Genomic DNA, 21,784 nt, shown 5'->3' with positions numbered 1-21,784 from the left:
GGTGTTAAAAATACGGGGGACCCCTACTCTTTTTGTCCCCCGTATTTTTGGCACCAGCACCAGGCGCAGAGCCCGGTGCTGGTTTTAAAAATACGGGGGATCCCTGCCCAATTTTTCCCCTGCATTTTTAGAACCAGGACCAGCTTGAAGAGCCCGAGGCTGGTTATGCTTTGGAGGGGGGACCCCACGCCATTTTTTTTTCCGGGTTTTTCCCGTTTTTTAAAATCGCGGCAAAATCCGCCAAATCGGCCGATTTTCGCCCGCGATTCTGGCGAATCCGTTTTTCATTGAATATGGTGAATTCCGGAAGCCACCTTCCGGAATTCACCTGTCGAATTAAGTCGAATTAAAAAACGGCGAAAAATTGCCGTGATTCGCCGTGAATTGCATATACCCCATAGATTGAGCAGCAGTTGTGCATAGGCCAATATATGTAATGTGTGTTTCCTAGAAAAAAAAGGCCTCAGCATAGAGAGTTTTACATATAATAATGAAGACTTGTGTCTGCCTGGAGTGACAGAATGATGGTGAGCAAGCACAAGTTGGGTGCTATAAGGCTGCATTCAAGTTGGCATAATCTGAAGTAAACACATCCAGAGATATGCTTCTTAAGCATATCACTAGCGTGGACTGAATAGCTGGCGCAGTGATATGTGATGATTGTGTGCACTATCCACTTCTGATTATGTATTAAACAGTCCATCCTATATACAGATGTCTTCCTACATCTAGCCACAATATGCCATGCACTGCGAGATGCCTTGCATGAGTGAGGCGGCAGTCCCCAGGCAGCTCTGCTTACGTCGGGCGTCTTTTTTTTTTTTGTGCTGAAAATGCGTCTTCCTCGCATTGCTTAGCAAGTAGGACGCACAGGTAGCTTATGCTGATTAAAATTATATGTGGCATGCCTATATTCTCTGTGCGACTGTGGCTGTATCTGCATATGAAATGCTATGTTACAGTGATTTCCAGGAAAACACTGTAACATAGCATTTTGTATGCAGATACAGCAGCAGTTGCAAATAGAATATAGGCACGCTGCATATCATTTTAATCAGTAAAAGTTGCTTGTGTGCCCCATTTGCATATTGATGCAAATAAGACACATTTTAATGGAAAAAGTCACACCTGAAGATGCTCTGTGCTACCAAGTCACTGCATGGTGTGACTAAAAGTGCTGTTTAACATGATTGTTGCAGGGATGTAGGAGGACACATGTGTACTTAATTCATTTGCAGCTGTAATAGATAAGATTGCAGCATTCTATTAGCATTTCTTAAGATGGCCACGAATTTGGATGAAAGATATATATTTCACAGGTGTTGAAATAAAACTTTAAATGATGGCCACCGCTAGTCTTTAAAAGTTAGTTGTTTGCTTAGCCACATTTACTTCAGTGGACTCTATTGTTTCAGCTTTGGGTAGCTCTGAGTGAATTCCGTAATACCTAATACTGACATCTGTCCCTTTAGGACATGCCTGCTTTAGGGTATGCCTTAACATGGTTAAGATATATTGAAATTATTTGATGTTGTATAATTAATTTTTTGCCAGTAATAAAGTTGACACATGCTTAAATCTCAAATTACTCTATTTTTTTCCCCTTTTAGTAAGATGAAGTTATGTTTATGATGGATCATGAAGCTCCTACAATTAGACCTAGAAGAATTCAGAACCAGAATATAATCCACCGCCTTGAGTGTCGGAAAATCAGTTCTGGAAAGCCCGGCTCCCACTGGCACCAGGTTCGCATCTTCCACCAGAATATCTTTCCGAATTACACCGTGGTCAATGTGGAGAAGCCACCTTGTTTCCTTCGCAAGTTCTCACCTGATGGTAGATATTTTATTGCATTTTCCTCAGACCAGACCTCCTTAGAAATCTATGAGTATCAAGGCTGCCAGGCAGCGGAAGATCTCTTGAATGGGTATGAAGGGGAAATACTGGCAAACTCTAATGACCAGAGGTCTGTAAATATTCGAGGGCGTTTGTTTGAACGCTTCTTTGTTCTCCTCCATATCACTAATGTAGCTTCCAATGGGGAGCACCTTAACCGTGAGTGTAGCCTCTTTACAGATGACTGCCGCTATGTCATTGTGGGGTCAGCAGCCTATCTTCCCGAGGAACCATATCCACCTTTTTATGAAATCTACCGTAACAGTGAGTCAGTGACGCCCAATCCAAGGTCTCCATTAGAAGACTACTCCCTTCATATAATAGACCTTCACACAGGCAAGCTGTGTGACTCGAGGACCTTCAAATGTGATAAAATAATTCTCTCTCACAATCAAGGCCTTTACTTGTACAAAAACATTTTGGCAATTCTATCGGTGCAGCAGCAAACAATTCACGTATTTCAAGTGACAGCAGAGGGCGCGTTCATTGATGTCCGGACAATAGGACGTTTCTGCTATGAGGATGACCTTCTAATATTGTCAGCTGTTTACCCTGAAGTGCAACGTGAAACTCAAACTGGAATGGCAAATTTATACAAAGAGCCGTTTATTAATTCATTAAAGCACAGATTACTGGTATATTTATGGAGGAGAGCAGAACGAGATGGCAGTGCCATGGCCAAAAGACGATTTTTTCAGTATTTTGACCAGCTGAGGCAGCTCCGCATGTGGAAGATGCAGCTACTAGATGAAAGCCACCTGTTCATTAAGTACACCAGCGAGGACGTTGTTACACTACGAGTCAACGACCCATCACAGGTACAGGTATAAACAAATTCCTCAATTCCTTTCAGTGGTGTGGTAAAAGTTTGTGTTGATCATTCCATGTAGTCCATCAACTCTGTATTTTAAGAAAACAAATGTCTCTGCATACAGTATATAAAGTAATGTAATAAAGAGTCTCTCCATTAGATAAAAAGGTATTGAGTACATCAAAATGTGAGGATTTATAACACTAATCCCTGGGACATATGTGTCCGCACACACCTATCCTCTGATCTACTTGGCGCACTGCGAAAAATAGGCATCTTATTCACATAACTATTGCAGCAGAAGTGCAATGCATGAGCAACCGGTGTGCTGACACGGAAAGTACAAGTACTTCTGTCTGCAACTCAGTTGCTAATATGAGTAAAAATGGAAAATGTAGAGGTATTCTGAATTTCTACCAATTACAAGTGTGACTAGTACACTCTAAGATACTTTGTTTGCCGCTACAATGCAAATTTCTGAAAAGAAGTCTGAAATGACGGGAAACGCTACCCATTAGTGGCGACTGCTGGGCTGCAGCACAGACAACATATAGCATGGGGCGGGGCAGGTTAAAACATACCCCTTGTAGAACCTTTAATGTGTGTTTTTTTAAAATGTGTGATGGCTGCCTGTCCCCTGGGATCAGCAGCACTGTTGATCACACCAGCTTCTTCTTACTGTGTAAGCCCGCCCCTAGACTACTGTGTAACCAGCCAATGGGAGTCTGGTGGGGCGGGCTTATACGGGAAGGAGAACTGAAGCTGAGTGCTGTGCCCCGTGTGTGATATACAGCACTGTTGATCCCTGGGGAAAGGCAGCCATCACATGCTTTAAAAACAACATCAAAGGTACTACAGGGCTTATGTATTAACCTGCCAGCCCACCCACCCCCCGCACACACACTGCTGTATGTGCTCTGTGCTGCCGCCACTGCTTCCTGTGGTCAAACATCTAATACCCCTTTCAGACCGCCTGACACGGGAGCTCCCAGGATGCGACCCCGGGGGCGGCGCGTGGAGGTCACATGATCTCCAAGTGCCGCCTGTTCACACACAGTTAATGGGAAACGAGTCGCATCGACCCAGCTCCCGTTCACACCGCACAGTGAGCCGGGTTGAACACATGATCAACCCTGCTTTCTACTTGAGTTGGAATACCGGTATTTCAACCCTGGCACCTTTCAGACTGCACATGAACGCGGGTTATGCGTGTTCATGTGCCAATAACCTGTATTCATAGCTGGCAGTCTAAAAGGGGTATCAGTCACTCCAAGAGTCTCTTGCAAACAAACGCTAAGTGAATGAGGACACATCTTTATGTATTGGTGATGTACAGATGGGTCCACGTTTATCTTGACCTTTAATAGGATTAACTGAGACTGGCCAATCGGACTTAATCCCCTGCTGTAATGTTCTCTGTATTGTATTGCAGCTGAGCCATGTTGTGCCTAGGCACAGCAATCTAGTCAAGATAACCGTGGACCCATCTGTAGTTGCTATCAAGTTTTTTTGAAGAGCTTTTTTTTTTTTTTTTTTTTTTTTATAGAGCTGTCAGGCAGTTACTGTAAGAAGCAGACTGCATGCAGTTATTCGGGTGGTGAGCCTCCTTTCATGTAATTAAATCGATCCCAATATATTTTCCAGAGTTAAACACATGGACATAGGGGCTAATTGTGGTTGGATCACATAAGCGATCGAATGTGCAGTTTCCCGATAATCTGAAAACTGCGCAGGACCAGTACTGTGCATGTGCAGATCCGGTCCTGCGATCGCATTGCAGTAATGCGGCTGCTTCTGCATGATTGACAAGCAGAGGCGTTTGGGGAATAGCTAAGGTCGGAGTTGGCCCCCGTTTTCTGGGAGTGGTGAGGCCAAGGACAGCGTTGCATATGCAGTTTCCTTGGCCTCGCAAGCTGTCGTACCAGAGGTAGTCTGAGTTGCAGATGAACATGTTCATCTCAGACTGCGAAAGCATTGCAGTATTGCTATTGCAAATGTAGGAAGAAGGTAGTATGCGCCTCCTCCTGTGTTTGCATTGCCAAGGATTGCATTTGCAAACCTGCTTCGAGCAGCTTTGCAACTGCAATCCATGCTGATTTAGGCCCATATAGAGAGAAAAAAAATGCCACACTAGTAGAAATACGAGTGGGTAGGGTGATATCAGAGGCTAGTGTTCCCCCTAGGAATTTTTGAGGACAGGGCGCTGGTCTGTGGGGGCACTTGTGCATGCGTCTGAAAATAGAGCGTGGCTATGCAAATTGGGGGTGTGGCTCTAAGACGTCTTTAGAGTGGGCAGTGCGGCCCCAACAGACGTCACTAAAGGGGGCGTGGGCGGCCGGCGGTGTCACTAAAGGGGGCATGGGCGGCCGGCAGTGTCACTAAAGGGGGCGTGCCTAGCACCTACGGAGGTGCTGCGATTCCCCCAAGCGCTCTCCCGTAACGTGAATGGATGCTGTGCGCATGCGCACAGCATCTATACATGCTGGGAGAGCAGGAAGCGGGCAGGCTGCTTTAGCAGGGCGCCGCAGAAAGGGCAGGGTGGGTTTTGCCTTTAAAAAATCGGGCAGGGCGCGGCACCCTGCTAAAACAGCCTAGCGTGAACACTAGAGGCAGTAAGTCCTAGTTTCAGATCCATTGTCTATTGTACTAGTATTCGGAATACATCCGAGGCCTAAAGTTAGTGACACAAGCCACTTTTGACCGATTATGAATAAAATAATCAGTTTTGACCACACACATTGGGCTAGAGTTTCTGCTAGATACATAAATACTTATAAATGCTAATGTTACACTTGCTTCCAGATCCACCGTGTACCCATTTTATCCGGGATGTTTTGACTTTAGCTCCCAAATTAAATATTTATCTTGAAGACTAAAGGCCCATACACACTTGACGATGCACACATCGTTAACGACCGTCGTTAACGACTTCCCTTGAACTTCCCTTGAACAGCTAAGCAAACGACATGATCATACAAACTACCAACGACCAAAGACGAAAGACCAAAGACCATTCATCGTTGAAGCATCCAAGCTGAACAGTTTATTAAAATAATGAGCTGGGAACAGGGCTGGTGAACAGTGGCTTGGTCGTTGGTCGTTGGTCTTTCACACCATACACATTCAACGACGTCTCTGGTCAGTAACGACCATAGTGGAAATTGAGCATACATGCTCCACAGATAAGCGAGGGTCGTTAACGTCCCGCGGGGCCGCGCATCGGTGGTCGTCGGATGCATACACACTTGACGATATAATGAGCGACGTCGTTTGATAGGGCTGAAATGAACGACGTCGTTCATTTTATCGTCAAGTGTGTATGGGCCTTTACTCCACTTATAAAAAGTTTACGTAGTTTTAAAAAGCTTAGTCCCTTGGAACATTCTGTAAAAGAAACCACTGTTTTTCTCTGTTTACAAAAGGGTTCCATAGGAAACCATTGGGATCTCTGAGGACTACCTCCAATTACCTCAGTCTCCGGAGTTTAGTAATTACCCTGCTTGCTGCTAGAGAATGAAGTCCCCAAAACATGAGTTGTGCATTGGCTGATGTATAACATCACTGAATAGGGAGAGCAAGGTTTCTATGGCAACTTTGGAACGTCTGCATGTTTAGTAAAAGTATTAAACCATAGGTTCTCAAACTCTGTCCTCAGGACCCCAAACTGTTTGTTTTCCCGGTCTCCTCACAGAATCACAAGTGAAATAGCTCCACTGTGGATGTTTTAAAATGCGTTGGTGAGTAATGAGTACACCAGTGCTCCTGCAGGGGGTGACCTGGAAAACTTGAACTATTGGGGCCTTGAGTAGGGATTGCCAATGACCATCACTGATTCATAATCATTGATGGTTTGTGGCCGATCTTGAATATTTCTCTATCGTCCTAGTGGATGCTGGGGTTCCTGAAAGGACCATGGGGGAATAGCGGCTCCGCAGGAGACAGGGCACAAAAAGTAAAGCTTTTCCAGATCAGGTGGTGTGCACTGGCTCCTCCCCCTATGACCCTCCTCCAGACTCCAGTTAGATTTTTGTGCCCGGCCGAGAAGGGTGCAATTCTAGGTGGCTCTCATAAAGAGCTGCTTAGAGAAAGTTTAGCTTAGGTTTTTTATTTTACAGTGATTCCTGCTGGCAACAGGATCACTGCAACGAGGGACAGAGGGGAGAAGAAGTGAACTCACCTGCGTGCAGGATGGATTGGCTTCTTGGCTACTGGACATCAGCTCCAGAGGGACGATCACAGGTACAGCCTGGATGGTCACCGGAGCCGCGCCGCCGGCCCCCTTGCAGATGCTGAAGTAAGAAGAGGTCCAGAATCGGCGGCTGAAGACTCCTGCAGTCTTCTAAAGGTAGCGCACAGCACTGCAGCTGTGCGCCATTTTCCTCTCAGCACACTTCACACGCAGTCACTGAGGGTGCAGGGCGCTGGGGGGGGGCGCCCTGGGAGGCAAATGTAAACCTATATAAAGGCTAAAAATACCTCACATATAGCCCCCAGAGGCTATATGGAGATATTTAACCCCTGCCTGTATTCACAAAATAGCGGGAGACGAGCCCGCCGAAAAAGGGGCGGGGCCTATCTCCTCAGCACACGGCGCCATTTCCTCTCACAGCTCCGCTGGTCAGGACGGCTCCCAGGTCTCTCCCCTGCACTGCACTACAGAAACAGGGTAAAACAGAGAGGGGGGGCAAATTTAATGGCAATATCTTGATATATATAAAGCAGCTATAAGGGAGCACTTATTATAAGGCTATCCCTGTCATATATAGCGCTTTTTGGTGTGTGCTGGCAGACTCTCCCTCTGTCTCCCCAAAGGGCTAGTGGGTCCTGTCTTCGTTTAGAGCATTCCCTGTGTGTCGGTACGTGTGTGTCGACATGTATGAGGACGATATTGGTGTGGAGGCGGAGCAATTGCCAAATATGGGGATGTCACCTCCTAGGGGGTCGACACCAGAATGGATGCCTTTATTTATGGAATTACGGGATAGTGTCAACACGCTAAAGCAGTCGTTTGACGACATGAGGCGGCCGGACAATCAATTAGTGCCTGTCCAGGCGCCTCAAACACCGTCAGGGGCTGTAAAACGCCCTTTGCCTCAGTCGGTCGACACAGACCCAGACACAGGCACTGATTCCAGTGGTGACGGTGACGAATCAACCGTATTTTCCAGTAGGGCCACACGTTATATGATTTTGGCAATGAAGGAGGCGTTACATTTAGCTGATACTAAAGGTACCACTAAACAGGGTATTATGTGGGGTGTGAAAAAACTACCTATAGTTTTTCCTGAATCAGAAGAATTAAATGACGTGTGTGATGAAGCGTGGGTTGCCCCTGATAAAAAGCTGATAATTTCAAAGAAATTATTGGCATTATACCCTTTCCCGCCAGAGGTTAGGGAGCGCTGGGAAACACCTCCTAGGGTGGACAAGGCGCTAACACGCTTATCAAAACAAGTGGCGTTACCTTCTCCTGAGACGGCCGCACTTAAAGATCCATCAGATAGGAGGATGGAAAATATCCAAAAAAGTATATACACACATGCAGGTGTTATACTACGACCAGCTATAGCGACTGCCTGGATGTGCAGTGCTGGGGTAGTTTGGTCAGAGTCCCTGATTGAAAATATTGATACCCTGGACAGGGACAATATTTTACTGTCGTTAGAACAAATAAAGGATGCATTTCTTTATATGCGTGATGCACAGAGGGATATCTGCACACTGGCATCACGGGTAAGTGCTATGTCCATTTCGGCCAGAAGAGCTTTATGGACGCGACAGTGGACAGGCGATGCGGATTCAAAACGGCATATGGAAGTTTTGCCGTATAAAGGGGAGGAGTTATTTGGAGTCGGTCTATCAGATTTGGTGGCCACGGCTACAGCCGGGAAATCCACCTTTCTACCTCAAGTCACTCCCCAACAGAAAAAGGCACCGACTTTTCAACCGCAGCCCTTTCGTTCCTTTAAAAATAAGAGAGCAAAGGGCTATTCATATCTGCCACGAGGCAGAGGTCGAGGGAAGAAACAGCAACAGGCAGCTCCTTCCCAGGAACAGAAGCCCTCCCCGGCTTCTACAAAAGCCTCAGCATGACGCTGGGGCTTCTCAAGCGGACTCGGGGACGGTGGGAGGTCGTCTCAAAAATTACAGCGCGCAGTGGGCTCACTCGCAGGTAGATCCCTGGATCCTGCAGATAATATCTCAGGGGTACAGGTTGGAATTAGAGACAGATCCACCTCGCCGTTTCCTGAAGTCTGCTTTACCAACGTCCCCTTCCGAAAGGGAGACGGTTTTGGAAGCCATTCACAAGCTGTACTCTCAGCAGGTGATAGTCAAGGTACCTCTTCTACAACAAGGGAAGGGGTATTATTCCACTCTATTTGTGGTACCGAAGCCGGATGGCTCGGTAAGGCCTATTCTAAATCTGAAGTCCTTGAACCTGTACATAAAGAAGTTCAAGTTCAAGATGGAGTCACTCAGAGCAGTGATAGCGAACCTGGAAGAAGGGGACTTTATGGTATCCTTGGACATCAAGGATGCGTATCTCCACGTTCCAATTTACCCCTCACACCAGGGGTACCTCAGGTTCGTTGTACAAAACTGTCACTATCAGTTTCAGACGCTGCCGTTTGGTTTGTCCACGGCACCTCGGGTCTTTACAAAGGTAATGGCCGAGATGATGATTCTTCTTCGAAGAAAAGGCGTATTAATTATCCCATACTTGGACGATCTCCTAATAAGGGCAAGGTCCAGAGAACAGCTAGAGATGGGATTAGCAATATCTCAAGAGGTGCTAAAGCAGCACGGATGGATTCTGAATATTCCAAAATCCCAATTAATGCCGACAACTCGTCTGCTGTTCCTAGGGATGATTCTGGACACGGTTCAGAAAAAGGTTTTTCTTCCCGAGGAAAAAGCCAAGGAGTTATCCGACCTGGTCAGGAATCTCCTAAAACCAGGAAAGGTGTCTGTACATCAATGCACGCATCTTCAGATGCACCTGCGGATAACCCTGTCTCCAAGGACAAGGGTATCTCTTCTGTGGTGGTTGTAGAGGGCTCATCTATTGGAGGGCCGCAGATTCGGCATACAGGATTGGATCCTGGTGACCACGGACCCCAGCCTGAGAGGCTGGGGAGCAGTCACACAAGGAAGAAACTTCCAGGGAGTGTGGTCGAGCCTGGAAAAGTCTCTTCACATAAACATTCTGGAACTAAGAGCAATCTACAATGCTCTAAGCCAGGCGGAACCTCTGCTTCAAGGAAGACCGGTGTTGATCCAGTCGGACAACATCACGGCAGTCGCCCATGTAAACAGACAGGGCGGCACAAGAAGCAGGAGTGCAATGGCAGAAGCTGCCAGGATCCTTCGCTGGGCGGAGAATCACGTGATAGCACTGTCAGCAGTGTTCATCCCGGGAGTGGACAACTGGGAAGCAGACTTCCTCAGCAGACACGATCTTCACCCGGGAGAGTGGGGACTTCATCCAGAAGTTTTCCACATGCTAATAAACCGTTGGGAAAGACCAATGGTGGACATGATGGCGTCTCGCCTCAACAAAAAACTGGACAGGTATTGCGCCAGGTCAAGAGATCCGCAGGCAATAGCTGTGGACGCGCTGGTAACACCTTGGGTGTACCAGTCGGTGTATGTGTTTCCTCCTCTGCCTCTCATACCAAAGGTATTGAGAATCATACGGCAAAGCGGAGTAAGAACGATACTAGTGGCTCCGGATTGGCCAAGAAGGTCTTGGTACCCGGAACTTCAAGAGATGGTCACGGACGATCCGTGGCCTCTACCTCTAAGACAGGACCTGCTTCAGCAGGGACCGTGTCTATTCCAAGACTTACCGCGGCTGCGTTTGACGGCATGGCGGTTGAACGCCAGATCCTAAAAGGAAAAGGCATTCCAGAAGAAGTCATTCCTACCTTGATTAAGGCAAGAAAGGAAGTCACCGCGAAGCATTATCACCGCATTTGGCGGAAATATGTTGCGTGGTGCGAGGATCGGAGTGCTCCGACGGAGGAATTTCAACTGGGTCGTTTCCTACATTTCCTGCAATCAGGATTGTCTATGGGTCTCAAATTGGGATCTATTAAGGTCCAAATTTCGGCCCTGTCAATATTCTTCCAAAAAGAATTGGCCTCAGTTCCTGAGGTCCAGACTTTTGTCAAAGGAGTACTGCATATACAGCCTCCTGTGGTGCCTCCGGTGGCACCGTGGGATCTAAATGTAGTTTTAGATTTCCTCAAATCCCATTGGTTTGAACCACTAAAAAATGTGGATTTGAAATATCTCACATGGAAAGTGACTATGTTACTGGCCCTGGCGTCCGCCAGGAGAGTATCTGAACTGGCGGCTTTATCTTATAAAAGCCCTTATTTAATTTTCCATTCGGATAGGGCAGAGCTGCGGACGCGTCCGCATTTTCTCCCTAAGGTGGTATCAGCGTTTCACCTGAACCAGCCTATTGTAGTGCCTGCGGCTACAAGCGACTTGGAGGACTCCAAGTTGTTGGACGTTGTCAGAGCTTTAAAAATATACATTTCAAGGACGGCTGGAGTCAGAAAATCTGACTCGCTGTTTATACTGTATGCACCCAACAAGTTGGGTGCGCCTGCTTCTAAGCAGTCGATTGCTCGTTGGATTTGTAACACAATTCAACTTGCACATTCTGTGGCAGGCCTGCCACAGCCTAAATCTGTTAAGGCCCATTCCACAAGGAAGGTGGGCTCATCTTGGGCGGCTGCCCGAGGGGTCTCGGCATTACAACTCTGCCGAGCAGCTACGTGGTCAGGGGAGAACACGTTTGTAAAATTCTACAAATTTGATACCCTGGCAAAGGAGGACCTGGAGTTCTCTCATTCGGTGCTGCAGAGTCATCCGCACTCTCCCGCCCGTTTGGGAGCTTTGGTATAATCCCCATGGTCCTTTCAGGAACCCCAGCATCCACTAGGACGATAGAGAAAATAAGAATTTACTTACCGATAATTCTATTTCTCGGAGTCCGTAGTGGATGCTGGGCGCCCATCCCAAGTGCGGATTATCTGCAATACTTGTACATAGTTATTGTTAACTAATTCGGGTTATTGTTTAGGGAGCCATCTTTCAGAGGCTCCTCTGTTATCATACTGTTAACTGGGTTTAGATCACAAGTTGTACGGTGTGATTGGTGTGGCTGGTATGAGTCTTACCCGGGATTCAAAATCCTCCCTTATTGTGTACGCTCGTCCGGGCACAGTACCTAACTGGAGTCTGGAGGAGGGTCATAGGGGGAGGAGCCAGTGCACACCACCTGATCTGGAAAAGCTTTACTTTTTGTGCCCTGTCTCCTGCGGAGCCGCTATTCCCCCATGGTCCTTTCAGGAACCCCAGCATCCACTACGGACTCCGAGAAATAGAATTATCGGTAAGTAAATTCTTATTTTTTGCCATCGATGAGGGAGAACCAGATGGTTTCCCACCATCGATGGCACAGCATAACCCAATTTGTATTTTTTAACAAGGTTTCGGCACACAAAGCATAGCTCCTCAACACCCACAAAGACCCGCCACCAGGTACTGATTGGTCCATGGGCCAGTCAGTGAAAGAACAGGGATGACCATCAATTGGTGAAACCATTGATGGTCATCCATTACATAGGCAGAAACCATTGATGGTAACTTATCATATCACTATTGATGATAACCACACCAATGGCCATCCATAGTCCTGAGGACTGAATTTGAGAACCACCGAATTAAACCATTATAAATTCAATTGTTAATTCACCTATTCTAAATTATCTAAAGATCCGAAATGCATATAAAACCTTGCCCGTCTTTTTTCAGTTTATTTTTATATGATGTCAGCTAAAGACAATTTCTAATTATTTTCACATTCCTAAAATAATTTCCACTAGATATTCATTTATCTCCATTAAAAAAAAAATAAGAACTTGCGGCTTTGCCACTTAATTTCAGAACATTATTATTTTATACCATCTAGGACTAGGTGGTCTGGAAGGGCGAGTCATAAATTCAATAATTGAACACTTTACAACTACTTTTCTTTGTGTCGTTCTGAAGCTGTTCATTTGCTGCGGGCCCTCCCTGCCATTTTGTCTTTCAATCACACCATGCAGTGTGCACATTACAAGCTCTTAGCAACTTTTAACATTTGAGAAATAAAACTATAGGGAGGGAAAACTACTTGTTGGATGATTTGTTAAGTGAAAATCTGTAAACCTCTTAGTGTGTAATTAAGTTAAGAAATGAGCAAGTGAAAGTTTAAAGTGGCAATGCGAGGAAATATTATTGCTGCTTTATAGTGTCAGCAATTAGACTGAACATTGCATGTAAACTTTATAATATAGCTAAGTAGAATAGAATGACTGATAATGTCTGAGCAGCTGTTTATTACGTACTCTATTTCTGTCACTAACTCGGATGAGAAAAAGAAATACAAATGTCCTGTTGGTAGCAACGTATAGCTAAGGACTTGTAAATGCATCTGCTGACTTATTGTGTGGTGTTCCTGGTTGCTCCTTCCTTGAGATTTTGGAGCTGCAAAGCACCTCCAGTTATTCATTTTAGCATATGGAAGATAGAGTAGTAGCTGGCATAGTAACCACTGACATTTGATTGGCATTTGTTGGAATGCCAGTGCATTAGTTAAGCACTTTCTGCTAACACATATACTTATGCCAAATTACATTTAAATTGCAAAGGTTGCTAATCAAACTACTGCATAGCAACCCTGCCGTTCAAAATGCAGGAACTCAAATGCAAATCGCTCTGAGGGCTAATACACAGCCATTAAAATCAAGCCCTTAAAGTGTGCTTAACACGTGTCGCCAAAGCCTAGACAACATTGTCTGGTGCCTGAGCTTCAAAAAAGAATTATAAGTGAGTAGGCCTGAACACACGCTATTTCCTGCAAGTGTATTGTTCACTTTGTCTACTTCGAAGTTGCATTCAGCATTCACAGACGTTAAAGCTTGACAAATATATTGGCGTTGCACGGTAATGATTGATGTGTGCCGTTGAAAGCATTATAGTGCCCTTTGCTGCAGTAACCCATTCCGAAGCACTCCTCCCATTACCTGCTTTATCCTCCCCAAATGATGCTTAATCAAACCGGGTTTTTCAGTGCCCATATGTAAAAAAAAAAATGTCAATATCCAAATGACTGTGTTTGCCCTCTTAATAACAGTGCTTCTCCATTACACCTTCAGTTTTAGTACCCTAGCACATCGGTAGTAAATAGTTGACGATAGAGTGCTCCCATACTCCAGGGGGGTGTGGATCATCAAATCGACCGTGTCTAGGTCGACAGTCACTAGGTCGACAGGGTCTGAAGGTCGGCAGGGTTTCTAGGTCGACGGGTGCTAGGTCGACTGGTCAGAAGGTCGACATTCATGTTTTTTTGGTGTTGTTCTCTCCGTACAGTGACGGGGAACCCCAATTAGTGCAACGTGTCCCCTCGCATGGCTCACTATGCTTCGGACAGATTACCGTTCCAATCGTGGTCCACGTGGATCGTTAAGTATGAAAAGGTTCAAAAAAAGAAAAAAAAAGTGAAAAACTCATGTCGACCTGTTGACCTAGCACATGTCGACCTAGTGACTGTCAACCTATAGTTGTCGACCTAGACAGTGTCGATCTTCAGACCGAATCCCACTCCAGGGAAGAGGGTAAATGAAGCTATAGCTCCCAAACATATTTGGGCGGCTCCCGTAGAAATATGAATAACAGCAGTCGGGTAATGTTGCTACTTTGTTACCTACACCTGTATATTATATGTGCTGTGCGTAGCACCATCAGCCACTATTGCAACAATTTTATTCCTATTACAAAAGGCCCATTTTTACAGTACCTATTGAATATGTATTTGCTTATACACATCTTTAATCACTAGATATGCTGTTCTCGAACGTTGTCAGGAAATTTAATTTCCCCATGTCCATATGGTCTGTTTATTGTATGTACAGTGTATGTTTAACACAAGTGTATCTGTCTGCTTCAATATACCTGTAATACTTGATACTATAAGTGTTGCAGTTGGAAGATGCTGTATTGTTTGTGTATGTACAGTACATAAGGTCATAATAGTTTTTTTTGTGTGTTTTTTTTCAGGTTGTGTGGGCGATGTTAGACTAGCATAAGTAAATAAAGTGAAATAAAAAAATAATGCTCTCTAAAAGTATTTTCAATTTCATCATGTTCTCTGTACATTTGCATGTGTTAAATGATAGTTGGGAAGCTGGGTGTAAAAAAAAGATGGATTGTCATAGCTTGTTCCTCACATGATTGGTTTATACTAATGGGATTCATAACTCAAAACTTATTTTTTAACGTAGATCAGTGGTTCCCAAACTGTGTGCCTGGGTACACTGGGGTACCGAGAGCCTCTTGCAGAGATTCTTCAGGTCGGTAGTTCAGGACCAAATCAAATAATTTATGATTAAAGTGATAGGCAGCCGTTAGACTAAACCAGTGCTATAATAAAACAGGTGGACAATCAGAAGCACAACTGTGTCCATCACCCACATAACTGACCCTAAGGGGTAGCAGGTAGGCATAATTTACTTTTAATGTTTTTCCAAATGTATCAATAAGAAACTTTTGGCCTAGGGGTGCCATAAAACAAATTCTTATTCTCTAGGGCGCCATGATTTAAGAAACCATAGATATAGATCTTAGAACAGTGCTGGGGAACCTTTGGCACTCCAGCTGTTTGGCCATGCTAAAACTGTAGCAGGGCAATCTGGGATGTGTAGTTCAGCAACAGCTGTAGTGCCAAAGGTTCCCAATCACTGCCTTTGAACAGCCTATCAGGTCCCCTCTGCAGTGTGTTTTATTTGATTAAGGCAAACTGCATCTTGTTTATAGTGGGCAATGTGTGGGAGATCATGAGAAGCCACCTATGATTGCTGTAGTTTCTCCCCAGGTAATAAAAAAAACACTTGCATTTTTTTTTTTTTTAACTAAAAAACAAAACAAAAAACAAACCTATATTGCCCCTCCTTTATTCTCTATTTAAATTTGTAAGAATTGGGTGTGATATAGCATTTCCGCTAGGCTATTTTAGCAGGATGCCACTCCCTGCCCTTAAGGAGGCACCCCACTGGAACCACCTACCTGCACCATCCCCACCTGCGGGTAGGGTTACCACCTCATCCCTTTAATTCTGGACACATATTAATTACACAGGTTATGCAGCTTATTAAATGGAGTCTTGAAGTGAGCCAGCCACAGAACATGTGTAATTAATGTGTGTCCAGAATTAAAGGGATGAGGTGGTAACCCTACCAGCGGGCCGCAGTAGCTCACTGGTGGGAGAAGTTGAGGATTGACACTCACTGCTGGGTGAGTAAATGCCGCACAGCATCTATTTACAGTGTGTATAGAGCTTGGGGGCAACCCAACATCTTGGCAATAGCTGGGCATGCCCCTTAAGCTGGGTACACACTGGAGCAAAGTGTACCCGGTTGATATGGCGGCCGACATATTGTATCCACGGTACACATCAGAACAATGTAATGAAGGACAGAACAAGGGATTGTTGCATCCCTCAATACACTGCATGGTACCACATACGATATCATCCAGTTGGCTGTGGACACTGGCCGATATGTTACGTCTGATCGATTCGGAAAGACATATCGGGCTGATATCGCTCCAGTGTGTACTCCGCTCTAGAGTGATGAACAGGGTGTTTGTCATGAAACACACCCCCTCCCCTAGCGACCACACCCCCTTTTCTCTTACGTCCTAGAGGATGCTGGGGACTCCGTAAGGACCATGGGGTATAGACGGGCTCCGCAGGAGACATGGGCACTATAAAGAACTTTAGATGGGTGTGCGCTGGCTCCTCCCTCTATGCCCCTCCTCCAGACCTCAGTTAGATCCTGTGCCCAGAGGAGACTGGGTGCATTACAGGGGAGCTCTCCTGAGTTTCTCTGAAAAAGACTTTTGTTAGGTTTTTTTATTTTCAGGGAGCACTGCTGGCAACAGTCTCCCTGCATCGTGAGACTGAGGGGAGAGAAGCAGACCTACTTAAATGATAGGCTCTGCTTCTTAGGCTACTGGACACCATTAGCTCCAGAGGGTCGGAACGCAGGTCTCACCCTAGCCGTTCGTCCCGGAGCCGCGCCACTGTTCTCCTCACAGAGCCGGAAGATAGAAGCCGGAAGATAGAAGCCGGGTGAGTATAAGAAGAAAGAAGACATCAAAGGCGGCAGAAGACTTCAGATCTTCTCTGAGGTAACGCTGCGCGCCATTGCTCCCACACACAACACACACAGCGGGCACTGAAGGGTGCAGGGCGGGTGCCCTAGGCAGCAATAATAAACCTCTTGGGACTGGCTGACATATATGTATACTGCGGAGGCAGTATATTAAATAAACCCCCGCCAGTATTGAAAATTTGAGCGGGACCGAAGCCTGCCGGTGAGGGGGCGGAGCTTGATCCTCCAGCACTAACCAGCGCCATTTTCTCCACAGCACACTGCAGAGAATCTGGCTCCCCGGACTCTCCCCTGCTGAACACGGTGACAGGGGGCAAAAAAGAAGGGGGGGGGGGCACATTTAATTGGCGCAGTGAGTGTGTATATATATATATATATATATATATATATTTATATAAAAGCGCTGTTGTTACTGGGAATTTTGTTTCCAGTGTCAGGTGGCGCTGGGTGTGTGCTGGCATACTCTCTCTCTGTCTCTCCAAAGGGCCTTATTGGGGAACTGTCTCCATATAGATATATCCCTGAGTGTGTGGGGGTGTCGGTACGTGTGTGTCGGCATGTCTGAAGCGGAAGGCTCATCTAAGGAGGAGGTGGAGCAGATGATTGTGGTGTCTCCGTCGGCAACGCCGACACCTGATTGGTTGGATATGTTGAATGTTTTAAATGCAAATGTGTCCTTATTACATCAGAGGTTGGACAAAGCAGAGTCCAGGGATAGAACAGGGAGTCAATCCATGGCTTTGACTGTGTCACAGGGCCCTTCAGGGTCTCAGAAACGTCCCCTGTCCCCAGTAGCAGACACTGATACCGACACGGATGCTGACTCCAGTGTCGACTACGATGATGCGAGGTTACACCCAAGGGTGGCCAAAAGTATTCATTATATGATTATTGCAATAAAGGATGTTTTACATATCACAGATGACCCCTCTGTCCCTGACAAGAGGGTACACATGTTTAAGGAAAAGAAACCCGCGGTAACCTTTCCCCCATCTCATGAGCTGAGCGCGTTATTTGAAAAGGCTTGGGAAACTCCAGACAAGAAACTGCAGATTCCCAAGAGAATTCTGATGGCTTATCCTTTCCCTGCGCAGGACAGGTTACGGTGGGAATCCTCACCCAGGGTGGACAAGGCGTTAACGCGCTTGTCCAAAAAGGTGGCGCTGCCGTCTCCAGACACTGCAGCCCTTAAGGATCCTGCTGATCGCAGACAGGAAACTACCTTAAATCAATTTATGCACATACGGGTGCCTTGCTCAGACCGGCAATAGCGTCGGCTTGGGTTTGTAGCGCTGTAGCAGCTTGGACGGATACTTTGTCAGCTGACATTGATACCCTGGATAGGGATACCATTTTATTGACCTTAGGTCACATTAAAGATGCAGTCTTGTATATGAGAGACGCTCAGACTGCTAGGTTTGAGAGCCAACGCCATGGCGATTTCTGCTAGGCGAGCCCTGTGGACCCGCCAATGGACGGGTGATGCCGACTCAAAGAGGCATATGGAAGTTTTGCCTTACAAAGGTGAGGATTTATTTGGGGAAGGTCTCGCGGACCTGGTTTCCACAGCTACCGCGGGTAAATCTACTTTTTTACCTTATGTTTCCCCACAGCAAAAGAAAACGCTGCAATATCAGATGCAGTCCTTTCGGTCGCATAAGTCCAGAAGAGGTCGGGGCTCTTCCTTCCTCGCCCAGAGGTAAGGGTAGAGGGAAAAGAATGCCTGCTATGGCTAGTTCCCAGGAGCAGAAGTCCTCCCCGGCTTCTACTAAATCCACCGCATGACGCTGGGGCTCCACTGAGGGAGTCCGCGCAGGTGGGGGCACGTCTTCGACTTTTCAGCCACGTCTGGGTTCAGTCAGAGGTGGATCCTTGGGCGATGGAAATTGTATCCCAAGGATACAAGCTGGAATTCGAAGACGTGCCTCCTCGACGGTTTTTCAAATCGGCCTTACCAGCTTCTTCCCCAGAAAGGGGGATAGTTTTAGCTGCAATTCAAAAACTGTGTCAACAACAAGTGGTTGTCGAGGTTCCCCTAGTTCAACAGGGGAAGGGGTACTATTCAACCCCATTTGTGGTCCCGAAACCGGATGGCTCGGTCAGACCCATTCTAAATTTAAAATCCCTAAACCTGTACTTGACAAAATTCAAATTCAAGATGGAATCGCTTCGGGCGGTTATCTCAATCCTGGAAGGGGGGGGATTTTATGGTGTCACTAGACATAAAGGATGCATACCTTCATGTCCCCATATATCCCCCTCATCAGGCGTACCTGAGATTCGCTGTACAGGACTGTCATTACCAGTTTCAGACGTTGCCGTTTGGTCTTTCCACGGCCCCGAGGATTTTCACCAAGGTAATGGCGTAAATGATGGTGCTCCTGCGCCGACAGGGAGTCGCCAATTATCCCGTACTTGGACGATCTCCTGATAAAAGCGAGATCGAGAGATCAGTTGCTGAAAAGTGTCTCGCTCTCCCTGAGAGTGCTGCAGCAACATGGCTGGATTCTAAATCTACCAAAGTCACAGTTGGCTCCAACGACTCGGCTATCTTTCTTAGGCATGATTCTGGACACGGAACAAAAGAGGGTTTTTCTCCCAATGGAAAAAGCCCAGGAACTTCAGAACATGGTCAGAACTGGGGAAAATGGTGGCGACCTACGAGGCCATCCCCTTCGGCAGGTTTCATGCGAGGACGTTTCAGTGGGACCTTCTGGACAAGTGGTCCGGGTCCCATCTTCAAATTCATCAGAAAATAAGCCTGTCCCCCAGGGCCAGGGTGTCTCTCCTGTGGTGGCTGCAGAGTGCTCACCTTCTAGAGGGTCGCAGGTTCGGCATTCAAGACTGGGTTCTGGTGACCACGGACGCGAGCCTCCGAGGATGGGGAGCAGTCGCACAAGGAAGAAACTTTCAGGGGATATGGTCAAGCCAGGAGGCTTGTCTACACATGAACGTACTGTAATTGAGGGCCATATACAACGGCCTACGTCAAGCGGAGAATCTTCTTCGCGACCTACCGGTTCTGATTCAATCAGACGTCACAGCCGTGGCTCATGTAAACCGCCAAGGCGGAACAAGGAGCAGAGTGGCAATGGCGTAAGCCACTAGGATTCTTCGCTGGGCGGAAAATCACATAAGCGCTTTGTCAGCAGTCTTCATTCCGGGAGTGGACAACTGGGAAGTAGACTTCCTCAGCAGACACGATCTCCATCCAGGAGAGTGGGGACTTCATCAAGAAGTTTTTGCAGAGATAACAAGTCATTGGGGACTTCCTCAAATAGACATGATGGCGTCACGCCTCAACAAGAAGCTTCGGAGGTATTGTGCCAGGTCAAGGGACCCTCAGGCAGTAGCAGTGGACGCCCTGGTGACACCGTGGGTGTTTCAGTCGGTCTATGTGTTCCCTCCTCTTCCACTCATCTCAAAGATATTGAGAATCATAAGACGAAAAAGAGTGCAGACAATACTCATTGTTCCAAATTGGCCTCGAAGGGCCTGGTATTCACATCTTCAGGAAATGCTCACAGAAGATCCGTGGCCTCTTCCTCTCAGAGAGGACCTGTTGCTACAGGGGCCCTGCGTGTTCCAAGACTTACCGTGGCTACGTTTGACGGCATGGCGGTTGAACACCGAATCCTACCTGGGAAAGGCATTCCGGAAGAAGTCATCCCTACTCTGATAAAGGCTAGGAAGGAGGTGACTGCGAAACATTATCACCATATCTGGAGGAAGTATGTAACTTGGTGTGAATCCAAGAATGCTCCTACGGAAGATTTCCATCTGGGCTGTTTTCTCCACTTTCTACAGACAGGAGTGGATATGGGCCTAAAATTAGGCTCCATTAAGGTACAGATTTCGGCCCTATCAATTTTCTTTCAGAAGGAATTGGCTTCTCTCCCAGAAGTCCAGACTTTTGTAAAGGGATTGCTGCACATACAGCCTCCTTTTGTGCCTCCAGTGGCACCATGGGACCTTAACGTGGTGTTACAGTTCCTAAAATCTCACTGGTTTGAACCTCTTCAAACGGTTGAATTAAAATTTCTCACTTGGAAGGTGGTCATGTTGTTGGCCTTGGGATCTGCAAGGCGGATGTCCGAATTGGCTTCTTTGTCTCACAAAAGTCCCTATCTGATTTTCCATGTGGATAGAGCAGAATTAAGGACTCGTCCTCAATTTTTGCCTAAGGTGGTTTCATCGTTTCATATGAACCAACCTATTGTGGTACCTATGGCTACGAATGACTTGGAGGATTCCAAGTCCCTTGATGTAGTCAGGGCCTTAAAAATTTATGTAGCCAGGACGGCTCGGGTTAGGAAAACAGAGGCACTGTTTGTCCTGTATGCAGCCAACAAGGTTGGCGCTCCTGCTTCTAAGCAGACTATTGCTCGCTGGATCTGTAACACGATTGAGCAGGCTCATTCTACGGCTGGATTGCCGTTACCAAATTCGGTAAAGGCCCATTCTACTAGGAAGGTGGACTCTTCTTGGGCGGCTGCCCGAGGCATTACAGCTTTGCCGAGCGGCTACTTGGTCGGGTTCAAACACTTTTGCAAAGTTCTACAAGTTTGATACCCTGGCTGATGAGGACCTCAAGTTTGCTCAATCGGTGCTGCAGAGTCATCCGCACTCTCCCACCCGGTCTGGAGCTTTGGTATAATCCCCATGGTCCTTACGGAGTCCCCAGCATCCTCTAGGACGTAAGAGAAAATAAGATTTTAAACCTACCGGTAAATCTTTTTCTCCTAGTCCGTAGAGGATGCTGGGCGCCCGTTCCAGTGCGGACATATTTCTGCGAGGCTTGTATATAGTTATTGCTTACATAAGGGTTATGTTACAGTTGAGATCA

General features: G+C 46.5%; 1 protein-coding gene across 12 annotated transcripts in view; it reads left to right on the top strand.

The window, feature by feature from the left end:
• Window positions 1-21,784, top strand: part of DET1 (DET1 partner of COP1 E3 ubiquitin ligase) — a 154,738-nt gene that overhangs the window by 11,776 nt on the left and 121,178 nt on the right. For 10 of the 12 annotated variants that reach the window (XR_010179203.1, XR_010179202.1, XR_010179200.1 and 7 more), the window contains exons 2-3: window positions 1,611-2,714; window positions 15,049-15,117. Coding sequence is in view for 8 of the 12 variants with exons in the window: in XM_063925770.1 (XP_063781840.1) it covers window positions 1,623-2,714; window positions 15,049-15,117 (1,161 nt within the window). In the remaining 4 variants the exon portion in view is untranslated. Of the gene's footprint in view, window positions 1-1,610; window positions 2,721-15,048; window positions 15,118-21,784 lie in introns of all 12 variants that reach the window. The other 2 variants (XM_063925771.1, XM_063925772.1) reach the window with 2 other exon arrangements.

The sequence above is a fragment of the Pseudophryne corroboree genome, chromosome 6 (genome assembly GCF_028390025.1).
Source record: "Pseudophryne corroboree isolate aPseCor3 chromosome 6, aPseCor3.hap2, whole genome shotgun sequence".
NCBI lineage: Eukaryota > Metazoa > Chordata > Amphibia > Anura > Myobatrachidae > Pseudophryne > Pseudophryne corroboree.
The sequence above is the reverse complement of the archived record's forward strand: the minus strand, read 5'-3'. Positions and strand labels throughout refer to the sequence as shown.